This window comes from Lagopus leucura, unplaced genomic scaffold (assembly GCF_019238085.1).
Source record: "Lagopus leucura isolate 7727_CA_CO unplaced genomic scaffold, USGS_WTPT01 Super-Scaffold_100004, whole genome shotgun sequence".
Classification (NCBI taxonomy): Eukaryota; Metazoa; Chordata; class Aves; order Galliformes; family Phasianidae; genus Lagopus; species Lagopus leucura.
Window position 1 is genome coordinate 44,241,566 of NW_024962264.1, and position 27,831 is coordinate 44,269,396.

The window sequence follows — 27,831 nt, forward strand, 5'->3', positions numbered from 1 at the left end:
CTGCTACAACATTGTCATGAACTGAACACTGATTTTTTTTTTAACATGATGTTCTTCTGCTCCTCCAAATTCCAGAAAGGGTACTATTAGTAAGATGTTAGAAGTTAGGGAATTGAGTCACTCGTTACACCTGCTTCCAGAGCTGAAATGCAAAATAACTCTGTTAAACTCTTCAGAGTTTAGGCAGTCTTAATACATACCCTGGATTCTGTTTCAATTTTTGCAGATCACAACTTAGAACCTCCTGTCTAGATTTCAGTGATTCTGCTCCCTGTACAAATAACTGGAGAAGGGCAAGGCTTGCTATGGTCTGATAATTTTTCATGACTATTGTCTTTATGTGAGGTGATCCACCTTGTATTGTAATCAATACAACAGTGCACTCACATTTTGTAAGAGCATTGCATTTGGAACAAAATCGCAGCTTTTAACTGATGAATCCTTTATTTCCTCTAGGGGCTGACAGTGTTGTTTATCTTTCTGTGGAAGGGCTCGTATCATCTGTGCAAGAAAGCATCAAAGCAAGAAAAGAGAATGAGAACAGTCTTAAAACCCAGAAATCGCGTGTTGGAAAGATTGGTCATTGCACAGCATGCCTCACTGGAGAGTATCCTGTAGAGCTAGAATGGTGAATTTTTAGTGGATGGACATTGGTTCATCCATTGATGAATGTACCTGTTTCAAAGATGCCTTCTTGCTAGTAGCCTTCTTATGTTTAGGTAATATGTAAAGCTTACCAGAGCTAACTGATTACTGTTATTAACTACATCTTTATGGTAATGGCTTAGATAAAGTGTGTGCTGACAAAAACTATCTAAGCAAATTAAAATATAAAATCATATAGTTTTGAAGCACAGTTGTGCTTTCTATTTTCTCATAAAATATTGTAAAAACCAAAGTGTTTATAATTATTTACCGGTCCCAAAGCTTTTTGTTTCAGTCTTGCCCTGAATGTGAGATATCTGTGTCAGATTTATTCACAGAGTTGAAGTACAAATTATAAATCATATGGTGTAATTTCAAATTATCAAAATAATTTTTCAGTACAAGGCTTGCTTCTCTCTTTTGGAAAAAATCTGAAGAGTCAAACTGCTTCCTCGGCAGTTTTTGCTTAGATTTTTAAAAAACATATCTTACTAAATAGCCATTTATATATATAGCTAAATAGCATATAAGCTAAATAGCCATTATAAATCAAGCCCTTTGTAACTGAGTATCCAGATTCCATGAACATAATGTCTGGTACATGATTTTAAGAATGAACACTCAGGGAGATGCTAAGCCAAAAGCTTTCTATCTTTGTAACTTCAAAATTCTTTTCCGAAGTCCAACACGTATCTTCAGGTGTTTTCCAGTGGCCAATAGGATGTGGAAGGAGAAAAACACCTGGCACTGCCATTTTTTACTTTTTGTTTCACGTCTTGTTTTCTCCAGGACAAGTCCTGACAATTTCTGCAGTCTGAATATTACTCAGTGTGCTCTTTCTGTGTTAGCGTCCAAACTTCACTCAAAAATACAGTTACTTTCTTAACAGGAAGCATGATATAACAACTGAAGATTGTGTTGTTTTGGCTAGACTCTTATTTTTACACATCACTGCTGTTAAAATAAATGTAATGTTTTAAAAGAAAGAGTTTTGAAGAACCATTAGTATTTAACTTTTTAATTGTATTAGCATAATATTTCTTAATTGGTCACAGTTAGTTACTTGTATCCATAACGACTGCCTCAAAATGAACCACTAGCTGAAGGAGAATAGCACCTTTTGAAACTACTGCAAATGAATGCACAATTGTAAAAAATATTTTGTATACCTGTGTTTTTTCACAAAGTACCAGCAACTTAATTTTAGATTATCTATTTAATATTGTGTATTTTGGCCTTACAATTGCATGTGACACCACTACAAAAACAGAGAAAAATAAAAGTTTAAGAGCTTTTTTCTTCCCCATCTTGCACATAGTTGAGAATTGCAGCACTGGTCATTATATAAAAAATTGAGCTTACTTAGGTGGAATTTGTGCCTGATACATGATCACAAAAGTCTCAATTCAAGAAAGGATATAAATACTTTCAAAAGACTGAGCCTTGTGGAGGTTCTCTGAAATCAGAACCTACTTGCAGTAAAGCTAATGGGAAAATCTACTTTATTTTGAGAATTGCACTCTTTGTGGAAGTCTAGATCTGCTTATTGGGTGAGGTATATGGATCTCTTCTATTTAGCAAGTGTTTTTGTTTTTTAACAGTCCTATTACCCGGACAGCAAAGTGAGCAAAAAAGGAACTGGATGCAATCTCTCTGACCTCCACTCTTCCACATTATGAGGGAGAAGTGTGAGAAAACTGAGAAACTTCAGCATTTTTTGCCCTTCTTCTCTTCTTCTTCAAAAAAGCAAACATTTTTGAAAGGATAAATCAAGCTCTTGTGTTAGATGCGTGTAAGAAGACGAAACCGGTTGCACAGTTTAATACAGTTGCAAGCAGAATTCAATCCATTTGAAGTTATCTTGTAGAACAGATTGAAAGTTATGCAAATAACTTTTAACAAACTTTCAACAAGAGTGCTATTTTTACATGTGGAAAGGACTGTTTAAATGTGATTTGAGCATCAGGTGGCGTAAATCTGATTTCAGTGAGTCATAATCCCATTTTTCTCCGTGAAACGCACAACATTACAGAAGGACTGCCATCGTATGCCCCGTAACTTTTAGTTACACTGCATGCCTCATTTTGAGGATGTATGTTTTAAAATTAAAGAATGCTTTTCGAGAGCCACTTTATTCACTGAGCAGTGAGGAGGTTACTGGGCTTCTGGTGTATCACATACAGCAGGTTGCACACGTGCTGTCAACGCTTTGAAGGGAAGAATTCCTTTGGTTCTAGGCACTGCTACCACGTGCAACATTAAAAATAGTGAACGGTTTTCTTGGAAACGGTTTTCTTTCTACACAGTTTTTGCTGGCACCATGCCTCGGAGATATCTTTAATAAAATCACCCTGAAAGAGCTCTCGGGCATGGGATAAATCCATTCGGGTCTTACGTTAAACCCCCTCCTCGCGGCAGCCTTTCAGCCCAAGCGCTCCGCTCCAGGAACGCCGTAGGATCCCTACGGCTCTCCGTACCGTCCTCCGGGGGGGGGGGGGGGGGTGAGTGGCCGTGCGCGGCGGGGCAGAACTTTACCCTTTGCTCCGGGGACCCTGTGTTTGATCTTCTCCCCTCTGCCTAGCACGGCTATAGCACTCCCCCTCTTCTCGCCCGCGGCTAAAATAGCATCACCCACACCCGCCATTGCGATCTGGGCGCCGCTTGCTGATGCACCAATAGCGCGACAGGTGTTGACCAATGAACGCACGCGTTACTGGAGAGCGGGCCGGGGTAAAAGAGATTCCACCAATCGTTAGCGCTATTCTTTGGTTGCTAGGAGACGGTGAACGGATGGCGCTGGGTGTTGCTGGAGGGCCCCGGCAGAGGTGGGTCTGGTGGTATACGAGCCGCGCTGATGGCGCCTGTGGTCCCGGTGTGGCTGAGTGCCCCGGGACGGGACGTGCAGGGCTGTGCCTACAGCGCCTGGAGACGGGGAGGGCTGGGAGCGTGGCGGGATATGCAGGGCAGCCTGAACGCGGTGCTCTCTGCCTCGCGTTTGGGGTGCGGGCAGTCAGGAGGGCCCCGCGGTGCAGGGAGCGGTACTGACAAAACCATCCAGTCATCGGCGCGGTGGATTTTCTACTTGCAAAGAAAATAAGGTTATTTCGCAGTACTACTAAAGAGAAAGCTATTAGTTGATCTGTGTTACCAAAATTCTTAATTTGGTTATGTCCAGCTTCAAAAACAGAAGCGTAGCGATGAGCACCCTCTGCAATCAGTCACTACAGGCATTTCCAACCCGCTGCCGCCCGCCGCGCCGTCACGGCAGCCATGTGTGGGTGAAACCACCGCATGGCGTAGCTGAAGCTACTGCCAGTGAGCGTGTGCGGTTTGATGCGTTGGCTAAACGCAACCCTGTGAATGGAGAAAAATGTGCAGCTGTGCTTTCTATTCTGATAAAGGAATTTGAGAATGGGTTTCAAGAGTGCCGAATTTTTTTTTTTTTTTTTTTTTTTTGCGTGTGTCACTTATTTTCAGTTGATATAAGTACGTTTTCAAATAGAACACGTAGACTTGCAGTCAAAAATCTGACCATGTCTCCTTACCAGACTTCTGTAAGCCCACTCTTACCACAGAAGTGTCCCTCGCTTGACAGTCCCTTGCTTCACAGTCATGCCTTGCGTTGCTGTTCATACATTTGTAAACAACTGTTCTCAAGGATGAAGCAGAGGAAGGGTGAAATTTCATCAAAAATCTCTGATGAGCACCTTGAGAACTCACTGAGAATTGTTAGCACTGCCATTGAACCTGCCTGATGCACTAGCTTCACAAAAACAAGCTCACGTATCCCGCTGTTTTTATGGTTTAGTTGCGTTTTTCTTTTTGTTTGTTTTAATAAAAACATTAAAGATTAAGATGAGTTTTGTTACTTATATATATTAACTATGTTATATGAGGGCTCTCAGAAAGTAACGCCTCCTATTTTATGGTGATGTCTCACAATGTCACAGTCAGATATTGGTAGTATGGCAATAGAGGCTGAACCTTTCCTCCACTGTCCTGTTCCATTTTGTTGCTGTGTGGCAGATGGTGGCAGAGGGGCAGTCAGACAAAATGACATCTGACATGGAAGTGCATAGGAAGGAAAGGGTTAGAATTAAATTTCTCCATACAGAAAAAAACAGCATTGACACTTGGTGAATGTTAATGGAGACCAGACAGTCTCCATTATGTGAGCACAGTGGGGCAGTGGGTGGTGTGGTTCAGCAGTGGCGATGGCAACAGTGGTCATCACCTCTGCTGGCACAGATTTTTATAAGTATGGCATGCAGACTCTTATTCATTGCTGGCAAAAATGCATATAGCTCGTGGTGACTCTATGTAGAATCATAGAACAGCTTTGGTTGGAAGGAATCTCAAAGATTGTCTAGTTCCAACCCTACTGCTGCAGACAGGGTGGTGGTTGTAGAAAAACAATGCTTTGTAGTTGAGAACTTGCTCTGTTAATAAATGTTATCATGCTCTTTGTACTGATTGTAGTTTGGAAATAAATAGGAGGCATTACTTTCAGTGCAACCTATGTATAGTGGTCCAGGACAATCCCACTTCACTCGGTGCAGCCTAGGCAATCCAAAAGGTTGGACACCTGTAAATTAGTGAGTTACTCCTCGCCCTTAGCATGGGAGCTGTTGTAAGTGATAGAAGTATCAGGTTTTGCATTCCAGTGGTGAAATGTGTTGTGATAAAGGATTGTGCTTTCTGTTCAGAAGTTGTTTTTTGAATTTTTCCTGCTTGGCACTGTTCTGTGTACGTAAGTCATTTTATTAAAATATTATAAGTCGGGAGATGACAATGCACTCTATGTTAATCTTTCAAGGGGAGCTGGAGAAGTGCAGCAGAGATGACTCTCCATGATATGGTGGCTCAGGCAGCCAGCCTGCACTCAGGTAGAAAAGCTGTTTGGTTTGATGAATGCAATGATGGACCTCCAACTTTCTACACATATGCAACAGTGATTAAACATGCCATGGAGTTAACAGCTTTCCTTCAGAAGTACTGTGATCCTCAAGGAAGGTGTGAGATAGGCCTTTACTGCTCTCCTGGAATAAACCTACCATCTTGGATCTTAGGGTAATGGTTTGAATACTTGCATTGTGTTGTATTTTTAATGTTTATCTCCATTAAAGCAAACTGCAAGTTTAACATTTTTAATATCAACAAAAATGCTGTAATGCTATTGTAATACCACTGGCGGTAACTGCTAGTTGGCTTTGGTGCTGCTGAAATGCTACAGTTGTTGGTTTTTTGTTTTGGTTTTATTTTTGCCTTTGTTGCATTCCTTAACAGTCTAGAGGCACTGGAGCCTCAGATTCTTATGAGAAGATTATGGTATTACAAATCAGTCTTTGAAAAGTCAGTGCCAGAGGTTTTTGAATCTTAAATTCACTGGTCTAAAATGTGACTTGGTTAAGTATGTTTATAGAAATACAAACAATTATTAATGACCAGTATCTTTATTCTTGTTTTAAAATGCAGTTGATTTATCAGAATAAATATCCAGCACAAAACAAATATGCAGATTTGTAATGTTTTCCTCTTGTCTTGCTAGCAAAATATATGAAAAGAAATCTCATGCTTTAAGCTAAATGAGTTTACGGATGCAGTTTCATTACAGGAAGGTTGTAGGAGAAAGTAATTAGCAATGCAGCACTAAAGAAATATTGATTATTTAATGGGAAGGAAATGGAAATGTTTGTGATCTCAATGTTAATTCAGCAATTTTTAAATCTTAGTGTTGCTAATGAATAATAATATTTGTATCCTTGTACCTGTTATACTTACAGTGTAGTACAGTGCCTCATCACCATGAGCATATTTTCTTCAGCAGATGAAGCAGCATCTGTGCTTCTCTTAGGTCTGTATTTTCTTCTGTCACATTGCACCTGAATACACAGTAGCACAAGAGCATACATCACAGCTGACTACAGAGATCTTAGTGAAAGGAGTGCTGTAATAATAAACCTTCCAGGTGTGCTGATGAACTGCTTCACTACTAACGGAAACCCTTCTTCTCCAGTGTGGCAGCAGAGGAGGTTTCCCAGAGAAGTTGTACAGGCTCCATCCACTGGGACTTTCAAGGTCTGACTGGAGCAAGTCCTGCACAGCATGGCCTGCTCTCACAGCTGACCCAGCTTGAGGTTGCCTCGGGTCCCATCCTTCCTTGCTTACCCTCTGTCCCAATGCTCTCAGCAGCCACACAGATACCTTTTGTAATGTGACTGGAAACTGACGAGGCACTTTGGTTTATCGATTCATTTATTTAGAGCTCTAATTGCTGAGTAATTAACTGCTGTATATAGTGCAGGGCAGGCCTGAGTGCTTATTGATTCCAGACACTGTTCAAGTATGCAGAAGGCTGCGGTTTCCAAGCCTTTGTTCAGCATCTTGTCATCATTACAATGATGAATCATTTGCATGAGAAAGTATATCTAATTGGACATGAGAACCCAGCCTTAGATGAAATGCTAAAATTTATGGGAGCTGTTCCTGTTTTAGTTACTGTTTTGTTCTGTAGAGTAATAAATTCAAATGCTTGCCTTTATCAAATTGAGCCTCTAGAGGGAGTGATTGCAGTGTACAACTGTTGCAGAAAAAAGGGACAAGCTAAGGTGCAGTGAATGACACCAGAATGATACTCAGTGTTCCTCTGTTCATTAGGAATGAAATTCTGGTACACACTCAGAATTTTCTCATGCCAGACTGTTTAGTGAGAATAGAAGCTGTACTCAGTGTGCTGCTGTACACGTATGAATGAATGTTTGTATTTCTGTTCACAATCAATAGCGGAAGCTTTGAAATTGTGCTGTTGATGTCAGTGCTACCTTTGTCACTGCCGACCTGCTTGGCAAAAAGAATTTTGAATGTTTTTGTCTAGCTCTAATCTTTTTCCTCACTGTAATATGCTAAAAGGCAATACTGATTTGCTTCATGCTGTATTTCTAAAAAATATTTGAAAGTCATGTTATAACTACATTTTCTGACTCTGGGAACTATTTACAGGAAAAAAAAAAAAAACAACAACAAAAAACTGAGTGAAATGTAAGTGGATTTTTCTTAGTTTTACTATTATTTTTTTAATTTATTTAAAACATTTTAAATTTTGTCTTGTTAGAATCCTTCAGGTTCCAGCTGCTTACTGTCCTATTGATCCAGATGCCCCACCACTGTTATCTACTTACTTCATGAGGAAAAGCAATCTTCAGTATATTCTTGTTGAGAATGACAAAATAAAAGTGAGTGTTCAGGCTTCCAGAAAAAACATTGAAGCACAGTTTAGAAATGTGTAGCTATTCAGATTGTATTATGTTCATATAAGCTTTGTTGAGCTTGTTTAATTCCTTCATGACAAAAGTCTTTAAGTCAGAATGTCTTCAAGATTAGAAGCTGAAAGTATTCTTCCTCCATTCAAAAAAATTACCTGTTTGTTTTTACAGTACTGTCCAGGTAAACTTGATGGGCAGTGACTTTCAAAGATTTCTCCACTCTTGTTTCTCCATATGTCAAGATTAGGAGTTAGAAATCTTCACAACAGTTGAAAACAGTTGCTGCATGTAATGGTTTAGTTGTCTTCATCTTCTCTCAAATCCAGAATCCTGACTTATTGCTAAGGCAGTAGACAAGACTGGACCACACAGTTGTAATGTGGGGTGCTTCGTCTTCTCTGAAATTCTCTTGGATGTTTTCACCTTTTATTATTTGCTCAGACAATTGATTCCTCATTTATGAATTCTGTGTTTATTTAATACATAAGTATATATGAGCTTAAAACTGCTTGGTGTATGTTCTCCAAAAGTAGAAAGGCAGATTTGTGAAAAAAATTTTCATATTTTATTACAACAGTAGAGCAACAGTGCAGTCTGAGTCTGCTGTTTAAACTGTTCATTTTCTTTTACAGCAATTCCAGACATCCCATGTCGGTTGGTTGTCCCACAACTCTTCCACAATAGAAAGTATTGGTTTAACTCTCTTCCAAATGAGTTGGAGCAGTACTGATGTTGATTTGCAAGCAGACAGTGTAAAAAGTAAATTTGAAGCTTTCAAAGTTGTGGATAACTCACAGCTAGGTGCTCTCTGCCCAGAGCACCTGAAAACAAAAACATCGGAAGGAAGACACAAGGATGTTGGCCAGAAATGCTCTTTAGCATACATCTTGCATACATCAGGAACTACTGGGACCCCCAAAGTAGTTAGAGTGCCTCATGCATGTATAGTGCCAAATATTCAGCATCTTAAGTAAGTGTGGTTTCTATGTTTTCCTTTAAATGTTTCTACAGATTTGATGTTTGGGGTCTCTCTCAAACACTAAAGAGAGGTGTGCATTTTTTCCTAACACTGCTTCGCTTCCTCCTTCCCTCACTTTTCTGATTTCTTTGTGTTTGTTTCTGTTGCTTCAAAATAGTATCATAAGATCTTGTTTCTCATAATGCTGTGTTTAATATTTAAATGGTGCTTTACCTGAATTTTTGAAGAGTGTACTTCAAATCATATTATACTGTTGTTTTAAGTATTTTATTGCTGATTTTCTGCTTAAAAGAAGTAGATAACAGTATTAATTATTCACAGTTAAATTTAATGTGTTTTATGGTTTTTAAAACCTAATTCAATTTTAGGCTATTTGTATATATTTGTACATTTGTTAGTTTAATCAGTAGTTCATGTCTTGATATAGGACCTTTTGCTTAAATTGTCTGGTCTGTATATTAAGGTGGAATGTGCTTTAATATTTACTGTAGTCTGTAATCCCTTAGTATTGCTAAAGTGAGACATCTATTTCATGTTCTTCCACTCTGCTCTTCTAGTTTGGAGTTGATTTTTTTTGTTTGTTTGTTTGTTTTTAATTAAGGTGCATCATATTTGTAATTCCTGGCTTTCTGTTTTTAGATCAATTTTTGAGATCACCCAGGATGATGTGCTTTTCTTGGCTTCTCCTCTGACGTTTGACCCATCTGTGGTCGAATTGTTCATTGCTCTCACAAGTGGAGCCTCTATTCTTATAGTACCAAATGCTGTTAAAATGATGCCTTTAGAGCTGTCTACAGCCCTGTTTAGCCATCACCACGTGACAGTGTTGCAGGTAGGCAACAACTGAGTGACTGTTTGCTGTGTCTTATTTCTCACTTCTGCTAATGTGTGTTATATTAGCAGTCTTAACAATAATGACACTGGTGTTCTTCCTGAAGAGAGCAGACTGTGTTACTCTTCTTGCAGTAAAATATTAACTGTTCAGAAAATTACCTTCTGATCATGGCCTCAAATATCTTGCAACATAAAGCAATGAACTGAAGATAAAGCCAGCATTCATCTTAAAAATCCATTAGTTCTTAAAAGTAATTACATTACGGAGTAATCTGTTAAAAACATCTACATCTATTTAGCATCTTATAATGGGTTTCCTCTTTGAGCCTCACTTCATAAACAGTTTTAATATTAGTATCTACCCTAAAAATACAACAACTAAAACAGTGCTGTCTGTAGGATGTTAAAACGCTTATTGTTTCTACAATACTGAGAGAAAGAGAGAGAAGAAGAATCACTGATTGATCTGATCATTCCCCAGCAGTACTTCTTGTTTTCAGGCCACCTGCTTATATGAGATGTTATTTGCCCCTTCTCTCTTGGAATAGGTCTTGTCCTATATGATCACAGTTGTAAAAACTTCAAAGTTAATTTTTGGAAAATTTACCTGAGCTTATGAGCATTCAACTTGGCCAAATAAGCCCAGTGTAAAAACGTATTTCATAAAAATATTAATTGATAATAGAAGATTAAATCGGGGAAGAATGGCTAAAACAGATCTCACTTGTAATTGGCTTTGGACAAAATTATAGTTTAATCTGTTAATTCTGACACAATTAATGAATAATTTGCTGAGGACGCTACAGCAGAAATAAAACTATGAATATGCTGTGACTTTATTCTCTGCTTTTGTTTTGATTTATTAAATTGCTATAAATCTTGATGGTGTCCATTTCCCTCTACAGAAGAACATAGGGGCTGATAGCATTCATTCATGCAGTCTTACAAAACACCAGCATGATCTATACTGACATCTGATGGTTGATGCCATCTATTGTTAGGTAGATCTGCAGTATAGGTAAGATATCTACATATGATGAAGGTAAAGAAAGAGTACACACGTACTGAAATAATGTACAGTGGTTTCTCTGTTATGTTTTTGAATATGTATCATCTAGGCAACACCAACACTTCTCAGAAGATTTGGAACTCACATTATTAAATCAACAGTATTGTCTGCAAACACTTCGCTCCGAGTCTTAGCCCTTGGTGGTGAAGCGTTTCCCATACTGAACCTCGTGAAGAGTTGGAAGCACAGGGAGAACAAAACAAGTATTTTTAATCTGTATGGTATAACTGAGGTTTCAAGCTGGGCCACTTGCTACAGGATTCCTGAAGAGGTTTTTAGTGCTGATTTTAGGTAGGAAATTTCAGTTTTCATGGCTTGGTGTGTAAATGATGAAAATCAACGGAATAGAACCTGCCCAGGGCTACAGAGTCCTCATAGGTGTTTGTGTTGGTGGAAGTTACATTTTTGTACTTGTATTTCAATCTGTCCACTGATTTCTTGCTCTAATACAGCCCTTTCAAGAAGAAGTTGTTGGGTGACTCTTGAACCATAAAACTTCAGTCTGAGAACTTTCATACTTGTAGCACTGTTTTTTTCACACAGTGTTTCATGGTGGTCTCTGTTCCAGTCATCTGTATGTAGACCTCTTCTGCTTTCCATCCTGTGTTCCCACGTGCTGAGCATGAACAAGCTTAGGTTGGGGTGTGCTGCTTCTGGTATTTGCTAGCCATAACTTCAGTTAGTCCCACTCTTGCTCGTCAGGAAGCTTTTCCAGTGAGATCTTGCATATTCAAATAGAGGAAGCTTAGCAGAGCTATTATGGGAGTTTAAAAAAAAAAAAAAATTTTAATGAAGCTCTTAGACTTAATCGTAGGCTTAGAATGAAGCTATGCTTGTAGCTTAGGTCTGCCAAGGTCAAAATGTTACTTCTGAGGTTTACTTACTTGAAACAAAAATAATCAAAGGTGGACATTGAAATTGGGCTCTCTTTAGTGGAGCCCAGTGAAAGGACAAGGGTCAACAGGCACAAACTGGAACACAGGAAGTTCCATACAAACAGAAGGAAAAACTTCACTTTGAATATGACAGAGCACTGGTACAGGTTGCCCGGAGATGTTGTGGAGACTCCTCTGGAGGCATTCAAGACCTGTCTGGACACTTTCCTGTGTGACTTACTGTAGGGAATTGCTAAAGCAGAGGGTTGGTCTTGATGTCATCTCCAAAGGTTCTTTCCAAATCGTGTAATTCTGTGATTCTAAGTATGTATCTTAGAGATACAGGGCTTTTACCTATGGTTTTTTGAAACTCCACAGATGAAGAGATGGAGACTAGTTACTGATTTTTATTTTTTCTGACATTGGATAATGTACTGCAGCAAATGATCCCACTGATGTTACTTGGCAAGTACCAAGTGCTGAAATTGTACAAAGTGAGACATAAGATCTCACAGTCATTTCACGTGTACTTTGAAAAGTAATTTTCTTTTCATCATTTAGCACTCTGCCATCTTAACTCTACTAAAGACTTTGTTCACTGTATTTCATAAAGAGAGTTGAACGAGTGTTGAGGCCAGTTAGCTCCGTGTTTCATTTGCTTCCTGAAGTGTGTAATTATTCCTTGGCATGACAGTTATACATGTGACTTGAGGTAGGCATGTCTGAAACATCCCATTTCATAGGACAAGTGATGTGATATTTTAACCAGGTACTTTAACTGTTGAAGAATGAAAATGGTAGATAGCCAGAAACTAATTTTCCTGCAAAACTCCTTATAAATAAGCAAGGAGTTTTCTGTGGAAGCAGTGTAATATGTCCTGTTATTAAATATCTGCTATGCAGAAAATGTGAGGTCTTCTGCGGCACTGACATTTTCTGATTCTGGTATTATGTTCTGATTTCTTCGAGTTCAAATGTTACTTTCTCCTTTCTGAAGCTGTTTTTTCCTACTTCTTGTCTGTGATGCAGAGATAATGTGTTGTTTTTCTGTTTGAACTAAGGTAGAATTGGAAAATTTGAAAATTCCTATAGTCTGTGATTGTTATCTCCCCCTTTTCACATCACAGCCTGCTCCCCCTAAGGGGTAAGCAAGTAAGCAGTCCAGAACCAAAACCAGGACACATGTTTTTATGTCATCTTTACTTCTTAGTATCGGTAGGACAGTTGGAGCATAGTGCATTGTTATTTTTGCTATCTGTATAATGAAAACTGGTGCAATTTCTAAAGAGCACTAGAAAATCAAATGATAAGCAGAAAAGTTAGCACATTATTGGTCTGCCCTGCTCTGCACCACTGCCATTTTTTTCTATATATTTAGCAAAATTAAATGTCTAATCCCAAGACTCTTAATAATAATATTCAAGTGAGGTGCAGTTTGTTTTCTGTTTTTGCTCTTTTATAAAAATTTAGAAATCTTGTTCTTAATTGTTTGTAGATGTAAAAAAATTCTAGTATTGCATTTCTGGCAGGACTTTGCTGTGGTATGGGATATACTGAATATCAGGGATGCTTTCTCAAGCTTCTCACTTGGCAAAAATAAAAAATTTGGCTGCATTTAGCTCAACGTAGGATAAAGAATTCATTGACTGAGCAGAGAAGGAGAGGTTTCAACTGCCCAAATAACAGGGTTTGAGCAAGAGCGTTTAAGAAACTTTATGATCAAAGTTGATCTGGAACCCGTAACAACAAAATAGTTGTGCTTGATGGAGGTTTTACCTCAGAGGCTTAAAAACTGGGTACTGTTATGGGATTTTTGGATCCATTTAAGCCTTATTTTCTGTCATTCTTTGGAATGGGTTTTGTTCAGTTTTTGTTTTGTGTTTTTTTTTTTTTTTTGTATATGATCATGAAACGCATGTGTGTTGACAAGATTTTTCATTTTGTACAAATAGACAGTTTTTGAGAGATAATCTTTTAGAAGCTTATATGTGAAATCATTCTTGTGTTCAATCATTTGTGTTCAGAAAGGAAAGATTTGTACTGTTTCTCTCTATTATACTTAGAACTGATTTCCCTGTCCCTTTGGGATCACCGCTCCTTGGAACAACGGTTGAGATCAGAGATGCCAATGGTTCTGTGGTTCTAGAAGGCGAGGGACAAATATTTATAGGTTACTTTATATTTTTTTTTAATTCTTCTAAGATATTTTTCCTAGTTGAATTTTAATAATGTTGTTTGTTTGTTCGTTTGTTTTTGGTGCCTGCCTCTGCTAAACAGGTTAGAGTAACATTGTAAATTCCCATTGGGCTGGGGACCTTCTAATGGTATTTTACGTTGTTGGAATGATGAACAGGAAATGATCACCATTTTAGCTGCAAACAGGTTTCATTGTACTGATATATTTTTTTTTCCTGCTTGCATTTTGAGTCAGCTGAAGTAGTTTATATGTATTAATTGAATTAACTCTGTTGCCTAATTTGTACAGTGTAGAAGTCTAGACGTTGATAAGAAACTTCTGATAAAATACTAAGTATTTCATTAATACTTCATTTACAGATAGACATCTAATAATGACCACAATCTTTTCTTTATAGGTGGTGAAGAACGCATCTGCTTTCTTGACAATGAGATAATTGTACCACAGGGCACAATGAGAGAAACAGGAGATTTTGTAAGAGTGCAGAATGCAGAGATATTCTTTTTGGGTCGGAAAGACAATCAAATCAAACGTCATGGCAAGCGTTTTAATATTGAATGTTTGCAGCAGGTAACTATATAGCATCTTATGAACAGAGTATGCCAGTATGAAAGAGCAGGGATAATGTACAAATCGTTATCATCAAAAATCAGTATGTATTCATTTTCAGAAGATCTTTTGGAGTCTTAAGGAAGTTTATAGATTGTATTATCAAAAATGTGATTATTAATGTACCTTAATGTAGGTACTTAAAATGGAGAAGTTTGGCTCTGAATTCTTATAATTCTGTCTTAACATGGGCTTTATTCCAATAGAATTGAGATCTCTGTATAGATCTGAAAAATACTGCATGTTGTGTTTCCATGCTCATACAGTCATTGTTCCACAGGACTGAGTGTCAGATCTCTCTGCAGGGCTACATGAAGGAGTCGGTAGCTCCTCTCCCTTTTAGTATCATCAGCAAACATACTCAGAATGCATTCAGTTTCTTCAGTTTCTGCACGCCAATCATTTGTTTTGAGGATTAGTTTCTAAATAGGAATAAATTTTAAAATATATTTTTTTAATTTTCACTGATTGCTTACAATTTCATTTTTATATATTTTTTTAAATCTTATTAAAGCCATTCTTTTTTAAAGTAATGCATAACCAGATGGGATTTTGACTCAATTAAGACACAATAAGAGACCTAACAAAAACATTTCTTCCAGGCTTTCACTCAGGAAAATTGTTTAGATAACTGAGAAGTACGCTGTAAAGTAGCTCTGCTGGTTTCTCTGCATTCGTTCTTTATACTGTCTGACCAGAATCATTTCTATCTAAGCTAACGCAAGTGAAGTGCCAGTGGTTATGTAGAAATCAGAGAAATGCAAATTTTAAATGGGTAATTTTTAAAGTAATTTGTGTTTTTTACTCCTTGTGCTCAGATGAACTATAATTTCAAACTATATATGTATATTTTTAATTACAGGCTGCTGAAGATCTTTGTCAGGTAGAAGCTTGTGCAGTGACCTGGTATCAGCAGGAAAAACTTATCCTATTTGTGGTTCCCAAGGGTGATTTAGAAGAGAGAGAAATTCTTCATGAACTCCAAAAACATCTGCCAGCTCATGGAATTCCTGATGAGCTTGTACAGATTAAAGCTTTGCCTTTAACATCACATGGTAAATGACGCTTTAAGTACCCTTGCCACTTACTTTAATAATTGTCTTTCTGTTCTTGATTTTTTTGTGTTCTTGTGTTTTTTTTTTTTTTTTTTTTTTTAAGTTGACCAAAATCCAGTCATGCTTTTTAAACGCATAAATCAGACAACTAACTCCTCTTAGGAAATCAAGGCCATCTGTTATGTGTGTTGGATTATGTTTCATTCAAGATTCAAAAAGAAGCAGCAGAATCAATTTAGTATTAAAATTGCACACTTGTTTTCTCCACTGCTATTGTCACAGTCTGCGACAGAGCCGTGACTTCACTTGGAGAAAGATCAGGAACTGAAAGTGGGATTATGTGGGAGGCTAGGGTGAATGTTCAAAAACCTTGTTGGATTCTGTTGAGTATATTTGATTGACTGGATTAAAAAAAAGTGCAGTCAAGTATTAATAAGGAAGCCAGTAAAAGACTAAGATGACTATTTTGGTAGAGAGAATTTGGGAAATGTAAATGCAGAAGAGCAATAAAAAAAATCACACTTTATTTTCCACCAAAGGCAAAGTTGATATATCTGAACTGAACAAGATTTACCACTACCATCTAAGATCCAGAAGGCGTGACAGTAAGCTGAGTGGCGCAGAGGAACTGTGGGAAAGATTGCAGTATTTATGGAAGGTAGTATTTTGAGCTGCCTTTTTATCTTTGCAAGTGCATCATTATACATGTGTCAGGAATTAAACACTTTAAGAAGTATGACTAATGCAACCAGAACATTCTAGCTGCCTATACATTCAAGTATTATAGCTCCTTCTGTTCAGTTAATACTTAAGTACAGTTGCTCAGTAACGGTCAGGAGGGAGTAATTTATGTTTCTGTATCAGATAAAACTGCAGAGTATGAAGGTATAAGAAATTAGCAGAGGAAAGCTGTAATCTGTCAGTAGCTTTTTGTATGCTGCTTCGCTTACCAAGTAAGATACCCCTAAGGGAAACAGGGAACTGGGACGTGGAAATTTTGTACAAAATAGCTACTGTGTCAGTAGAGTTTCTAATTGCTAAAAATAACAGAATTGGAGAGTTTTTTTTTGTTTTTTTTTTTTTAAAAATAGGTGGCACAGTTGTGTAAATTGTCTCTTGAGCTGTTGGGTTGTATTGTTTCTAAATTTCTGTGCTGAAGCCTTGTTTTTCAAACTACTTAGATATAATACCAAACTGTAATATTTTTTCAAAGGTAGACTTTCACTTTTCACCTGAAAGTGGGATTTGCTCCAACTAGGACGGGAATAAATAAAGGTAGAAAGAAGTTGGTGAAGTAATTGGATTTTCTTGTGCTGATACTGAGCTGTGTCAATGGCTATAAAAATTATAACCAATTGGATGGGATGTGCTCTAGACCGAGTTTGAACTGTAGAAAGCAGCTTCCAAAACCAGAGGATTTGGGGCTCTATAACCAGACTTAAAGAACAGAGAGTGCAGTGACAGGAGATTGTATTAATTGTTCTTTATTGTAATAACAGTGCTCAATCCAGAATCCTTCACAAATTGAAAGGACTTCAAAAGTCGATAGAGAAGTAGGTTGCTTAAATCATTCAAAAGCAGAATATACTGCTTTATATAAATTTTATTAATAAAATGAAGCATCTCAACCGATTTTATCAAAACAATCTGTAGTTTAACCCAGCAGGCAGCCAAGCACCACGCAGCCATTTGCTCACTCCCACCCAGTGGGATGGGAGAGTGAATTGGACAAAAACATGAGTTGAGATCAAGACAGTTTTATAGGACAGAAAATGAAGAGAAAATAATAAAAGAATATACAAAGTGAGTGAACACAATGTAGTTGCCCACTGCCTACCAACTTAAGCCCAGCCAGGCAGTAAGCAGCAGCAGTTCTCCCACAGCAAGTCCCTCTGGTTTTATTGTTCAGTGTGATGCTGAACAATGGGGCAGCAGTCAGCTATCTGGTGCTGTCCCCTCCCAGCTCCTTGTGCATCCTCTGTCCCCTCCAACACAAGAATTTGAAACATCCTTTTATCTGTGTAAGTGCTGCTCAGCAGCAACTAAAACATCAGTGTGCTGTCAACACTGCTCTCATACTAAATCCAAAACACAGCACCGTACTTGCTACTAGGAAGAGAATTAACAATTCCAGCGAAAACCAGGACAGGCATCAACATCTTAACTGACAGATAGTGTAGATATCATTAATGAGCAGTACTGAGGTTGAAAAAGGCCAAAAAAACAGCAGAATTTGCCTTTATTCCTTAATTGGAAATAAATTGGCAAAACATATTGTAGTACTGAACTAGTGTCTCTGTGTTCCTCCTCAGCTCTTCTTATTGGCACAGTTTCAGAGTAAGTTTCCTCAGTTCCTGTTAATTTTCAGTGGAATTCTGGATATTGGTTAGGATTTTACTCAAGTTTTTTGTGTGGGTGTGATATGGTGTAACACTTATGGACTGTTCTCTCTTTCCTTCTTTTCTCTAGTCCGTTCTGGATCTCCTAGATGATTCAAGTGGAATTCCTAAAGATGCAGTATTTTTGTACAGTGGTGGAGACTCTTTAAAAGCACTACAGTTTCATGATGAAATTGAGATGTTAGTAGGCAGAGGTGTGCCTGGGCTCCTTGAAGTTCTTCTTAGCCGCTCAATTGAGGAGGTTTATAAGCATATTCTTAAAACTCTGTTTCCAGATGAAGACCAACTAATAAATGATGACAATGTTTTGAAAAGAAAGCTAAGTAACAACAGTGGAGAGGAAATTCACAGAAAATATGCTAAACTGAAATCTGAAGGATATCTTAATGTCACTCCAGGATTAATTTCATTTATAGCACTGAGAAGAGGAAATCATTTTTTTTCTATGGATTTCACCAACTCTTTTATGCAACCCAGTAGTGCAGTACAGGTGGGAGGGGAGTCACTGCAACAACCATCCTTTTTGCGTGCCGTGACTCCAAGTATAACAAAAAGCCACGTGCAAGGGCATGAAAAGGAGAACAGGACTTTAACAATTACCAACAAAGAAGAGAAAACTGACTGCTGCTCTGTGCAGCAAATCTGTGCAGAGTGCAATCATGTAACAACAGCAGAGTTGGCATTACGCACAAGATGGAAGTCAAATACAAGAAAATGTGTTGATGCATCACCGTTGATTGTAATATCATCTGAAGATGAAGAATCTGCATCTGTTTTTGTTGGCTCTCACTCTCACACAATGCAGGCTATTGATCTAGATACAGGAGAAGTGAAATGGGAGAAGAATCTTGGAGATCGTATTGAATCTTCTGCCTGTGTATCGAAGTGTGGAAATTTCATTGTTGTCGGTATGTCTTTTGTGTTAGCTTTCACCTCAGATTATTTTTTCCATATTTCTTACATCTGAATGTTCCCATCTACACTTATCCATAAACTTCCATCTATCTGCTTCAAAATGAATTTATTATAAAACAGAATTAGAAGGAATAAGTAATTTAAATGCCAGGATGCATTGTGATAGAGATTGATATATTATGCAGCTGTGATTGATTTTATACCAGTTCATTAAGGCCTTAAGGAGTAAACTATGGGTACAGGCAATTTTCAGTGGTTGACTGAGGTGTGACCCTTAAGGTGTTTTTTAAAGAAGTATGGAAGGGTGATTTATGGAGCGTTAAACTGTCATTAAACATTGATAGAGACAGCAGTTAGGATGTGGTACCTCAGATAATCAAACTCTGTGAAAAATAGTGCAGTTTCCTTTGACTACATATTTATAAACTACATGTTAACACTTGGATTGTTTTTTGTCTTTAAACATAAGTTTTGGAAAGGAAGTTTTTAATCCATCATAGTACAGGCATTTTAAAGACTGCTGGATGTTGATATATAGCACTGACTTTATATACACTCTGTCAGCTAGGACAAGTTAGGAAAGAACACACAGAATTAACAACTTAGAATGTATAAACTAATTGGAAAGACTTGGTGCTAAAAGAGGAGGACCAGCTTTGGAAAACGTTTTGAAGCTGTACCTCCTTAGTCAACTAAATTCTTTCCAGCAGTGACAGAGTTAACAGCATAAAACACACCATAAATGCAGGTATTTCTTTTTTTATTTCCATTGTTGTGTTTTGTTTCCTACAGGTTGTTATGATGGCTTAGTGTATGTGCTCCAAAGCACTGATGGAGAAACATACTGGACTTTTGCCACAGAAGATGCTGTGAAAAGCTCTGCAGTGGTAGATCCTTCCAGTGGATTAGTCTATGTAGGATCGCATGACCAGCATATATATGCTTTGGATATTTATGTAAGAACACTGGCTAACTTGTATGTCTGCAAGAACCAATATCCAAATTAGACCCTATCTATAGCACACCAGATGAAGCTGTGTTGGTTATTGTTGGTTAGTGGTGGTATTCTCAGAAGTCTGCCATAAAACTTTTGAGATGGTTGTGCTTGCTTGAATGGGTTAGGATTATGTTTTAATAAATAGTTCTAGTCGTTTGCTCATGCTCCTAGTCCTGGCTGAAGCAAGATCTTAAGCTTCTCAGTTACTGAATACTCTGGGTATTTCAGAATAGGGTGCCCATCCAGAAGTGACATAGTGGCTTAGTGGTGGGAAGAGAGTCTTACATTTTGAAAGAATAGATGAGGGTAGATGGCAAACAAGGGGGCCAGATGCTGCTGGTTGTTCAGCAGAATTTTGTACATTTACTGGAAAATGACATGAGTTTCTATAACACCATGTGAATTATACCTTAATTTAACGTTTATTAATTAAATGCACTGTTTAATAAGCTTTGACATTGAAAGATCATTTGAAAGACATTGAAAGAGAATTTTAAAATTCTGAGCTTGAACTGGAATTGTAAATTGTTGTTGTTCTTACAGGAAAAGATGTGTGTATGGAAATTGCATTGTGAAGGTGGAGCTGTGTTTTCATCTCCTTGTCTGAGCTCTTTTCCACATCACGTTTATGTTGCTACACTAGGAGGACTGTTACTGGCTGTCAACCCGGTATGTACCACTGCCAACTTGTCTTTGATCTCAATGTCAAATGTAGATTAAACCAAAATGCATTTCTGAAATTAAGAGCACTTTATCAATGGAAGAAATTATGCAATCGTGTGTTACTACGTAATCTTTTTCACTTGGGAGCCTCACTGTTATACACAAGGTCACTATAATCATTTCTGGTGATGAAGAGAATTTAAGTGACTTGCTTGAATTTACATGGTGTAACTGTGGGCCAAAGTTGGAATCGGTATCTTCCAATTCCCACATACTTATTTTATCAGTTAAATTGGTATGTGAGAGTATGCCTGTGGGTTTTGTTTTCTTTCCTCTGTCCTTTTGACAGTAAGATTTGAAAAATATATATACACAGAATGTACTGAAATTAGAACAGAATAAGGAAAGAAGCTCCTTTATTCCTCTTAGTGTTCCCCTTCTCATAGTCGTTTCAAGAGCTGCCCATCGTCATCTTGGACTATTGCTGTTCTCTGCACCAAGAGTGGCATTCTTGATAAATGTGGTGCAATTTTATAACTTTTCTGAGGCAGTTTTGGCTTGCAGCTGGTGCTGCCTGATAGAAGAAACAGTCACTTGGAGCAGATACTCGTGTTGTACACCACTCACAACCCAACATTAGTCCTCACTTTCCTTATGTTCCACCCACTACAAATTTCTGTAGTAGCACCCAAATACTTCTATCTGCATCTAGTTTTATAAGTTTAAGTACATGGTTTTGCAGCTCTAGTGAACTGTGGATAAGAAAAAATATTTGGTGTGTGGGTTTTTTTGTTTGTTTGTTTTCATAATTCTGAGTAACAGGCAGTTGAAAACTCCAGCCATAGCTCCATGTGATTATTTCTAACAAAGGAGCTTACTGTGGCAAGCATAGATTGTGGGTTGAAGCATTTAGTATGGTATTTATTATGAAGACATAATACTCATTTTCAAAATATTCTCTATTGCACTGACCCTGTTGACATTCTGAGGAGCTGAGAATGGAATTAAGAATTAGTGTTCTTCTTGAAACTTCTACTACTGCTTATTATTAATTATTTTGCCTAGGGGAAGGAAAAGTGGAATAGAGGCAATGAGTATGCCAGTGTATAACTGTTTTGTTGGAATAACATTTGAAGCTTAGGTTTGCATGGCTGGGTCAAGTTGTAAAGCAAGAACCTTTTTGTGCAACCTCCATTGACAGGTGACAGGGAATAAGATTTGGAAGAGTTTTCTGGGAAAACCACTTTTCTCTTCTCCTCACTGCAATGAGAAGTGTGTTTGTATTGGATGTGTGGATGGAAACTTATACTGTTACAGTCATTGTGGAGAAAAGGTAAAAACTGTTGGTGATGGTGGGGCTGGGTTTTTTTGTTTAATGCTCATTCCCAAACACTGCATAACATGCTTTGTTAATACTGTTTTTTTCTGAGGCTTAATGATTAACATACACCTTTTTGCGAACCAAATAGAAGTGTGTATCATACAGAGGCAAAAGAACTGTAGTACATTCAATCCATGCCAAACCAGAAATAAGCCACTAAGTCCCAAGTTGCTTGATGTAGTAACAGAAATTGTAGTAGAGCTTATACTCAGAGCAAATGGTGGTGCCAGAGTAGTGCCAACAAATAAATACTTTTGGGTTTCAGATTTTTTCAAGAATGTTTAAAGCCATTTCTTCATAAAGGGTGGCTGTTGAGAAGTAAAGGTTTCTTAAAGTGCTTAGTGGTTTGTTAAATACTGGCATCGTGGCAAAGATGTTGCAGATCATAGTTCTGGCATAATATATGGAATTAAATATTGTTTTGTTCTGCCATGATGAATATGGTTTATTAAAATAAATGATACTATTTCTGTTTGCCTCAGGTGCAACATTCATGGCAATTCCAAAGCTTTTTCTGATTGTTCAGTGTCTTGGTCTGTGCCCTGCCCTCTGTCTCCTTGCAGCAGTGGTTAGAGCTCATACTCACTTGAAGAGGGTTCTTTCTATCCATCTCATCCATCCATTAGCTTGAGGAGAGGAAAACTATAGCACTAATGAGACTTCATCTTTGTGGAAAAGAATGGCATCAGAACAAAATCCTTAAAGCTCATTGCTAGTTGTGCTGTGATGACCCCAAAACATTCTTTTCCCAAGTTGGCTATCTGCATGGGCCTCTCAGAAGACAGTAACTCTTCCAGCATATCTATTTTCTCACGTACTGTGCTTTGCAAAACTTAATTTGTAATTTGGAAAGTATTTACCAGCCTACACTGAAATCTTGTATGATTTTGAAATTATATGTGCTTCCATCAACGACTACGTATTAAAAATTTATAGTTGCTATCATTCTGAAAATGCCATCAGCCTGTGATAATGGGTGGTTATGTTATTTCTGTAGGTTTGGCAGTTTTCCACTAATGGACCAGTGTTTTCATCTCCATGCATCTCAAGCTTAACTAAGCAAGAAGTATTTTTTGGATCCCATGATCACTTTATTTACTGTTGTAATACAGAGGGTGATTTACTGTGGAAATTCAAAGCCACTTCAAGTGTATATGGAACGCCATTTGTTTTCCAACGTAATGACTCAAAGAACAAAGTTCTTTTGGCAGCAGTATCTACAGATGGCAAAGTGTGGATCTTGAATGCTAGGAGTGGAACAGCAGAAGGAACAGATACGCTTCCAGGAGAGGTTTTCTCATCACCTGTAGTATGGGGAACAAAGCTTGTTGTTGGCTGTAGAAATGATTATGTCTATTGCCTAGATTTGTACGTAACAGGAAAAAAGGAACAAGGATGTTAGACTGCTGCTGCTTAATTGTTTACATTTGTAAATTAAGAACTTGAAGACACTGTCTACCTCTCTGCCTATTTTGCTTTAGGCAAAAGCTGCTTTGTGCAGCTTTCTCAACATTTTGCACCACTGCAAATGCAGGTAAGTGATGTTTGTTGGCTTGCTGTACTGACTGAAGGATGACTGCTCAGCACTAGCCACAGGTTTCACTGTCCCTCCCTCATTTCCCTGCCCAGACTGAAGAAAGAAAGAGTGTTTCAAGTTGTTTGGATCTGAGTGTTGTGCTTTTACCTGTGTAGCAGGAAAATGAAAGTCAGTAGTTTGGCTTCAAGTACTTGTATGGTTGGAAGAAACTCTGGTAAGGTGCCACACTGTGTGACTGGAATTAACATTCTTGTCTCCCTGAGGGAGGAATGTATTCCTTTCTGTGAATCCTAAGATGCTAAGGTAGCCAACATTCTTTGTTCAGTCTAACTTTTAATTGATTTCTGAGAAGGTAGCCTGCATTCTGTGTACATAATTAATATTAATAATCTACAGCAAGTTGGGGCCCTCCCTGGCTTCACTTCAGCTGAGTCTCTATTTTTCTCTATGGAAGTCAGCACTAGTCACTTACTGTATTCTAAAGTGTCTATTAGGTGTCAATGACAGTTCCCATATGAGTTCCTAGATGGGGTATGCTGTGTTCAAATCAAAGCCTGCCAAGCTATTTTTGAAGAAATTTCAATTAATGCTAACTATAGTGTTTACAGAGTGCTATTCATAAGGGATTATATAGGTTTTTTTGTTATCATAAACATCTTAAAAAGAATTACTGTCAGTAATGCAAAGCAAGGATTTGCAGACAGAAGTACTCTTAACTCAAGAGTATCTTCCTGATTACAAGCCTTCTTAAAAAGCTATTGTAGAAGCTATCAGTCATCTCTCCCCTTCTTGAATCATCTCCTTCAAATTCTAACGTTCTGAGTTAGTTAAAAAGTAAGTGAAGTTGCAGAGGCTACATTACATGCCTCGTTCATCCATTTTACTGTTAGGAGACAGGCACAGGCAGGACACTTGTGGTAGCAGAAGTTCTGTTATAAAGCAAACCTGAAGTACACAGACAGCAAAAAGAGACACAGAATTGATACATCCCTGATAATTTTGACTGGGTTATAGTTTAATTAGAATTAAAATGACATTAGTATAATAAACAATTGCACTTTAAAACATTTGAAAAATTAAAAAAGTACACAACAAGTACCCCACAATTATACATCTTATAGTTTTTTTATACATTACTATATGAACATAGAGGTTAATCATATATAACCTGGTCAGAAGGAATGCTATTAATGTGTATAAGTTACAAAAATTGAGACAATATACTACATAGTGGTTTGTTTGGTTTTTAAAACATTTTTGTGTTTTAAAGTCAGAAGTAATGGTTTGTGGTGGTTGGGTTTTATTTGTTGTTGCGTTGTTGTTTTTAAACAGATTTCCAACACTTTATCAGAAACAGCTGCAACAAAGCTAAAGCAAAGTAACACTTCACTTCATTGGTATTTAGTGCAAATTTTTGTTAGTTTATCATGAAATGTCACTGTTGAACATGTATGTTTTAGAAATGTTTCCATCAGGTTCTGTACGTATTACAGAGTCTATTATTACACTAGATACCTTTATGGTTGAAAAAACAATCTGGTTTGAAGCTTTAGCTTAAGACTTTCCTTAACAAAAGCTCTGTTCTATGTGCTTTAAGTGTATTGTATTGGAAAATTGCATCGTTACTTCATGCACAATAGCACCTCATTATGCTATGCTTTCTGGAATACTTCAATCCTGATTTACTTCACCTTCTCTGTATTAAACCTGTATCCCAAGGAATAATCCTAAAGACAGATTTCAGGCAGTTTAGTTCTTGTAACTATAAATACATATTGCAGGCTTACAAAATTCACAAAAAGAATAGATTTAAGAAGTAGTAATTCATGCTGCTAGCAGAGCAGAAATAATTATGGGCCAAATTCTTTCCTCAGAAAATTCTTTGCAGAGATTTTACTATGTAGCAGTAAGTGTTTTTTTCCAAATATTTGAGAACAGCATTGCCTCATCTCTGTATAAAACATTCTAAATACTTACATTAATGGAAAAAATATTACTTCACAGGTTTGGGTTTTAAATATGAAAATGAGCAAAAGTGATGGCTTAGGAGGCTCAAAAAAACAGTCTTGCTGTGTTCTCATCATCTCCATCTACCATGTCCCATGTGTTTGTGCTGTTGTAACCACAGTAGCAAACCTTTGCTACTTTCTGTTTGATGAGAAACAGGGTATTCAGTAACAATTTTACCATTGAGCCCTTTTTGATTCTTGGGATGGGAATTCATGGCAGATTTCATTCTGTTTTCTGCATAATTTAAAGTGCTGCTGCTCATGCTGCATACAGCAGTTTGGCTAAAGTATTTCCATGAAATGCACATGGTATCATTCTATAACAATACAACTTCTTTCCATCAAAATTATCACTCTTTATCGTGCATTAGGCCTTAAGTGCCTCTGAGCCTTACCATTACTAAGAGATCATCAAATTTGTTAAATACGGCCTTGTAAAACCTTGTTGGGCAGGTTTGTTAACTAGGGTGACTTTTAAAAACATAGACATAGCTATTTCCATGGGATATTAAGGATAATAAAATTTTTATTATATTATGGACTTTATCCTTTTTTTGCAAGAGGAAGGAAGTGAACACCACTATTTTAGGTACAGAGAAGTAATAAAGTATCTGCCACAGCAGGTAAGTGAACTGTGGGCAGTAAGTCAATGCTTACTTAAGGATGGTAAGTAAACCCTTCCAAAGTGTGCTGTCTGTATTGGTCAGAGTGCAGGAATTTACCTGAAATACCCAAAGTTGCATGTGAAGTAAAACCAGGAGAAATGCAGAGCTGAAACTCTAGAGATGCTCATTGACCTAGCTTTCAGGTCTCAGTTAACTTTAACTTCAGTTATGTGGTCTTGCTCCTGTGGGAACTTCCTGAGACCAACTCTGTAAGTATAGGAGCACAGGAATGGTTTTACTTACTTTAGTCCCAGTCACACAGTTTAAAGTTTTAATCTGCAGTTGCTGTCTCTCTGCATGTTAAATGTGGCCAAGCACACAGTGATGCACTTAAATGACTACAGTAAATACTGACTCCCTGGTTTGTGGAATCACCTAAGTTGGAAACAACGTTCAAGACCATGAAGTCCAACCATCAGCCTGACCTACAAAGGCCCATCACCAAGCCATGTCACTTACTGCCATGTGCACACATCCCACAGATGGCTCCAGCAGCAGGAACTCCACCGCTTCCCAGGACAGCCCATTCTGTGGAACATTCTTCCTAAAATCCAAGCTAAGCCTCCCCAGCGCACCTTGAGACTGCTTTGTCACGTTCTACCACTTGTCACCTGAGAAAGGAGTGACATTCATTGCTGCCACCTCCTTTCAGGTAGTTGCAGAGCAGAGGCTTCTTTCTAAAAACTTGCTGACTTCGGCTTAATTAGTAATTTTTTTTTGCAAAGTTGGATGAATTGTTTTCTTCTTAGGACTAAGGGAATATTAACACAAGAACCCTACAATAAAAAAAAATTACTTCAGCATTCGAACCACCTTTCCTACTGCAGGTGGACAGAAGTCTACCAAGGTTCTTCATTAGGTAAGACACTTCTAAATAGCAGGTAGAACTACTGACAGTTCATACAGTTTAACGCTTGAGAAAATTTAGAAGAGAAGGGAACATGCATCTTGCATTGATTTTCAGCAATGGACTGCTGAAAAACTTTTCTGAAGTTTCCACTTAACTGTAGAGATCTAAAACTCCAGAACCAAATTCAAGAGAATTTAAGGAGCTACTGAAGTTCTGCCCCTTGTTATGATACTTGCTAACATTTACATCCAGTATCTGAGCATTTTTGAACTTTTGAGAGTGACTGGCTCTGAAATTTGTGACCTCACTTAGCTATTTGTCAAAGCAATGGAATATATGACTTGAATAGGCTTTACAGTGAGCTAGAGCAAAATGGTAATCGATTCAGTTTCCAGTCCTCCAATACATGCATTTTCAGTTTTGTCATGTGTTTAAAAGCTGAATAAATAAAAAGAAAGCAGTTAATAGGCAGCAATAGAGATATAATTTTACAGTTTACTTTATGATCTGTGGACAGTCACTCCAGGCTTTTGCTTTCCTCTTGGCCAGTGCAAGCCAGGCTGGTTCTGTTGACACAGGGTTCGCATCAGGTGTGGAGAATCTCTTGGCCACCTCTTTTGCCAGTGGTGTTGGTGAAACAGAATCTGAAATTTCCACTGTGGGGAGGAGGAAACAAAACAAGTTTTAGTTGAAGCCCATACTTTGTTGGAGAATTTCAGAGATTTGATTTCTGTAAAGATGTTCTGATTTAACACAATACTTATTTACAACTCTGTTAGTTAAATCTTATTTGTTTGCAAAATAATCAGATAAAGAAGGAGCAGAATTTTCTTTTTCAGAAGCTTTGTTAAATGTTCTCAGTCCAAATTACTTTCAGATGCATTTTCACG

General features: G+C 37.7%; 3 protein-coding genes across 9 annotated transcripts in view; 2 read left to right on the forward strand and 1 right to left on the reverse strand.

Annotated features, from left to right (window-relative positions):
- Window positions 1–1,951, forward strand: part of PPAT (phosphoribosyl pyrophosphate amidotransferase) — a 42,459-nt gene extending 40,508 nt beyond the window's left edge. Inside the window, exon 11 of the mRNA XM_042871892.1 lies at window positions 457–1,951. Within this exon, the coding sequence (XP_042727826.1) occupies window positions 457–632 (176 nt within the window). The 3' untranslated portion in view covers window positions 633–1,951. The remainder of the gene's footprint in view (window positions 1–456) is intronic.
- A 100-nt stretch (window positions 1,952–2,051) lies between these two features.
- AASDH (aminoadipate-semialdehyde dehydrogenase) lies at window positions 2,052–26,894 on the forward strand. 7 transcript variants are annotated; one of them, XR_006179009.1, is made up of 16 exons: window positions 3,420–3,470; window positions 5,462–5,715; window positions 7,757–7,877; window positions 8,540–8,877; window positions 9,526–9,718; window positions 10,839–11,080; window positions 13,728–13,834; window positions 14,259–14,431; window positions 15,333–15,525; window positions 16,065–16,183; window positions 17,995–18,832; window positions 19,632–19,795; window positions 20,380–20,505; window positions 21,701–21,832; window positions 22,878–26,743; window positions 26,817–26,894. XR_006179009.1 is itself a non-coding variant. In XM_042871887.1 (15 exons), the coding sequence occupies exons 2-15, from the start codon at window positions 5,486–5,488 to the stop codon at window positions 23,280–23,282; spliced, it is 3,381 nt and encodes a 1,126-aa protein (XP_042727821.1). In that variant the 5' UTR covers window positions 3,420–3,470; window positions 5,462–5,485; the 3' UTR covers window positions 23,283–26,894. The 7 variants fall into 7 exon arrangements, 5 of the variants coding, with proteins under 5 accessions (XP_042727823.1, XP_042727821.1, XP_042727822.1 ...); XR_006179010.1 differs by having other exon boundaries at window positions 22,878–23,414; window positions 26,574–26,894; XM_042871887.1 differs by having other exon boundaries at window positions 22,878–26,894.
- The window catches only part of CRACD (capping protein inhibiting regulator of actin dynamics), a 46,359-nt gene continuing 42,946 nt past the window's right edge, over window positions 24,419–27,831 (reverse strand). Inside the window, exon 10 of the mRNA XM_042871886.1 lies at window positions 24,419–27,597. Within this exon, the coding sequence (XP_042727820.1) occupies window positions 27,437–27,597 (161 nt within the window). The 3' untranslated portion in view covers window positions 24,419–27,436. The remainder of the gene's footprint in view (window positions 27,598–27,831) is intronic.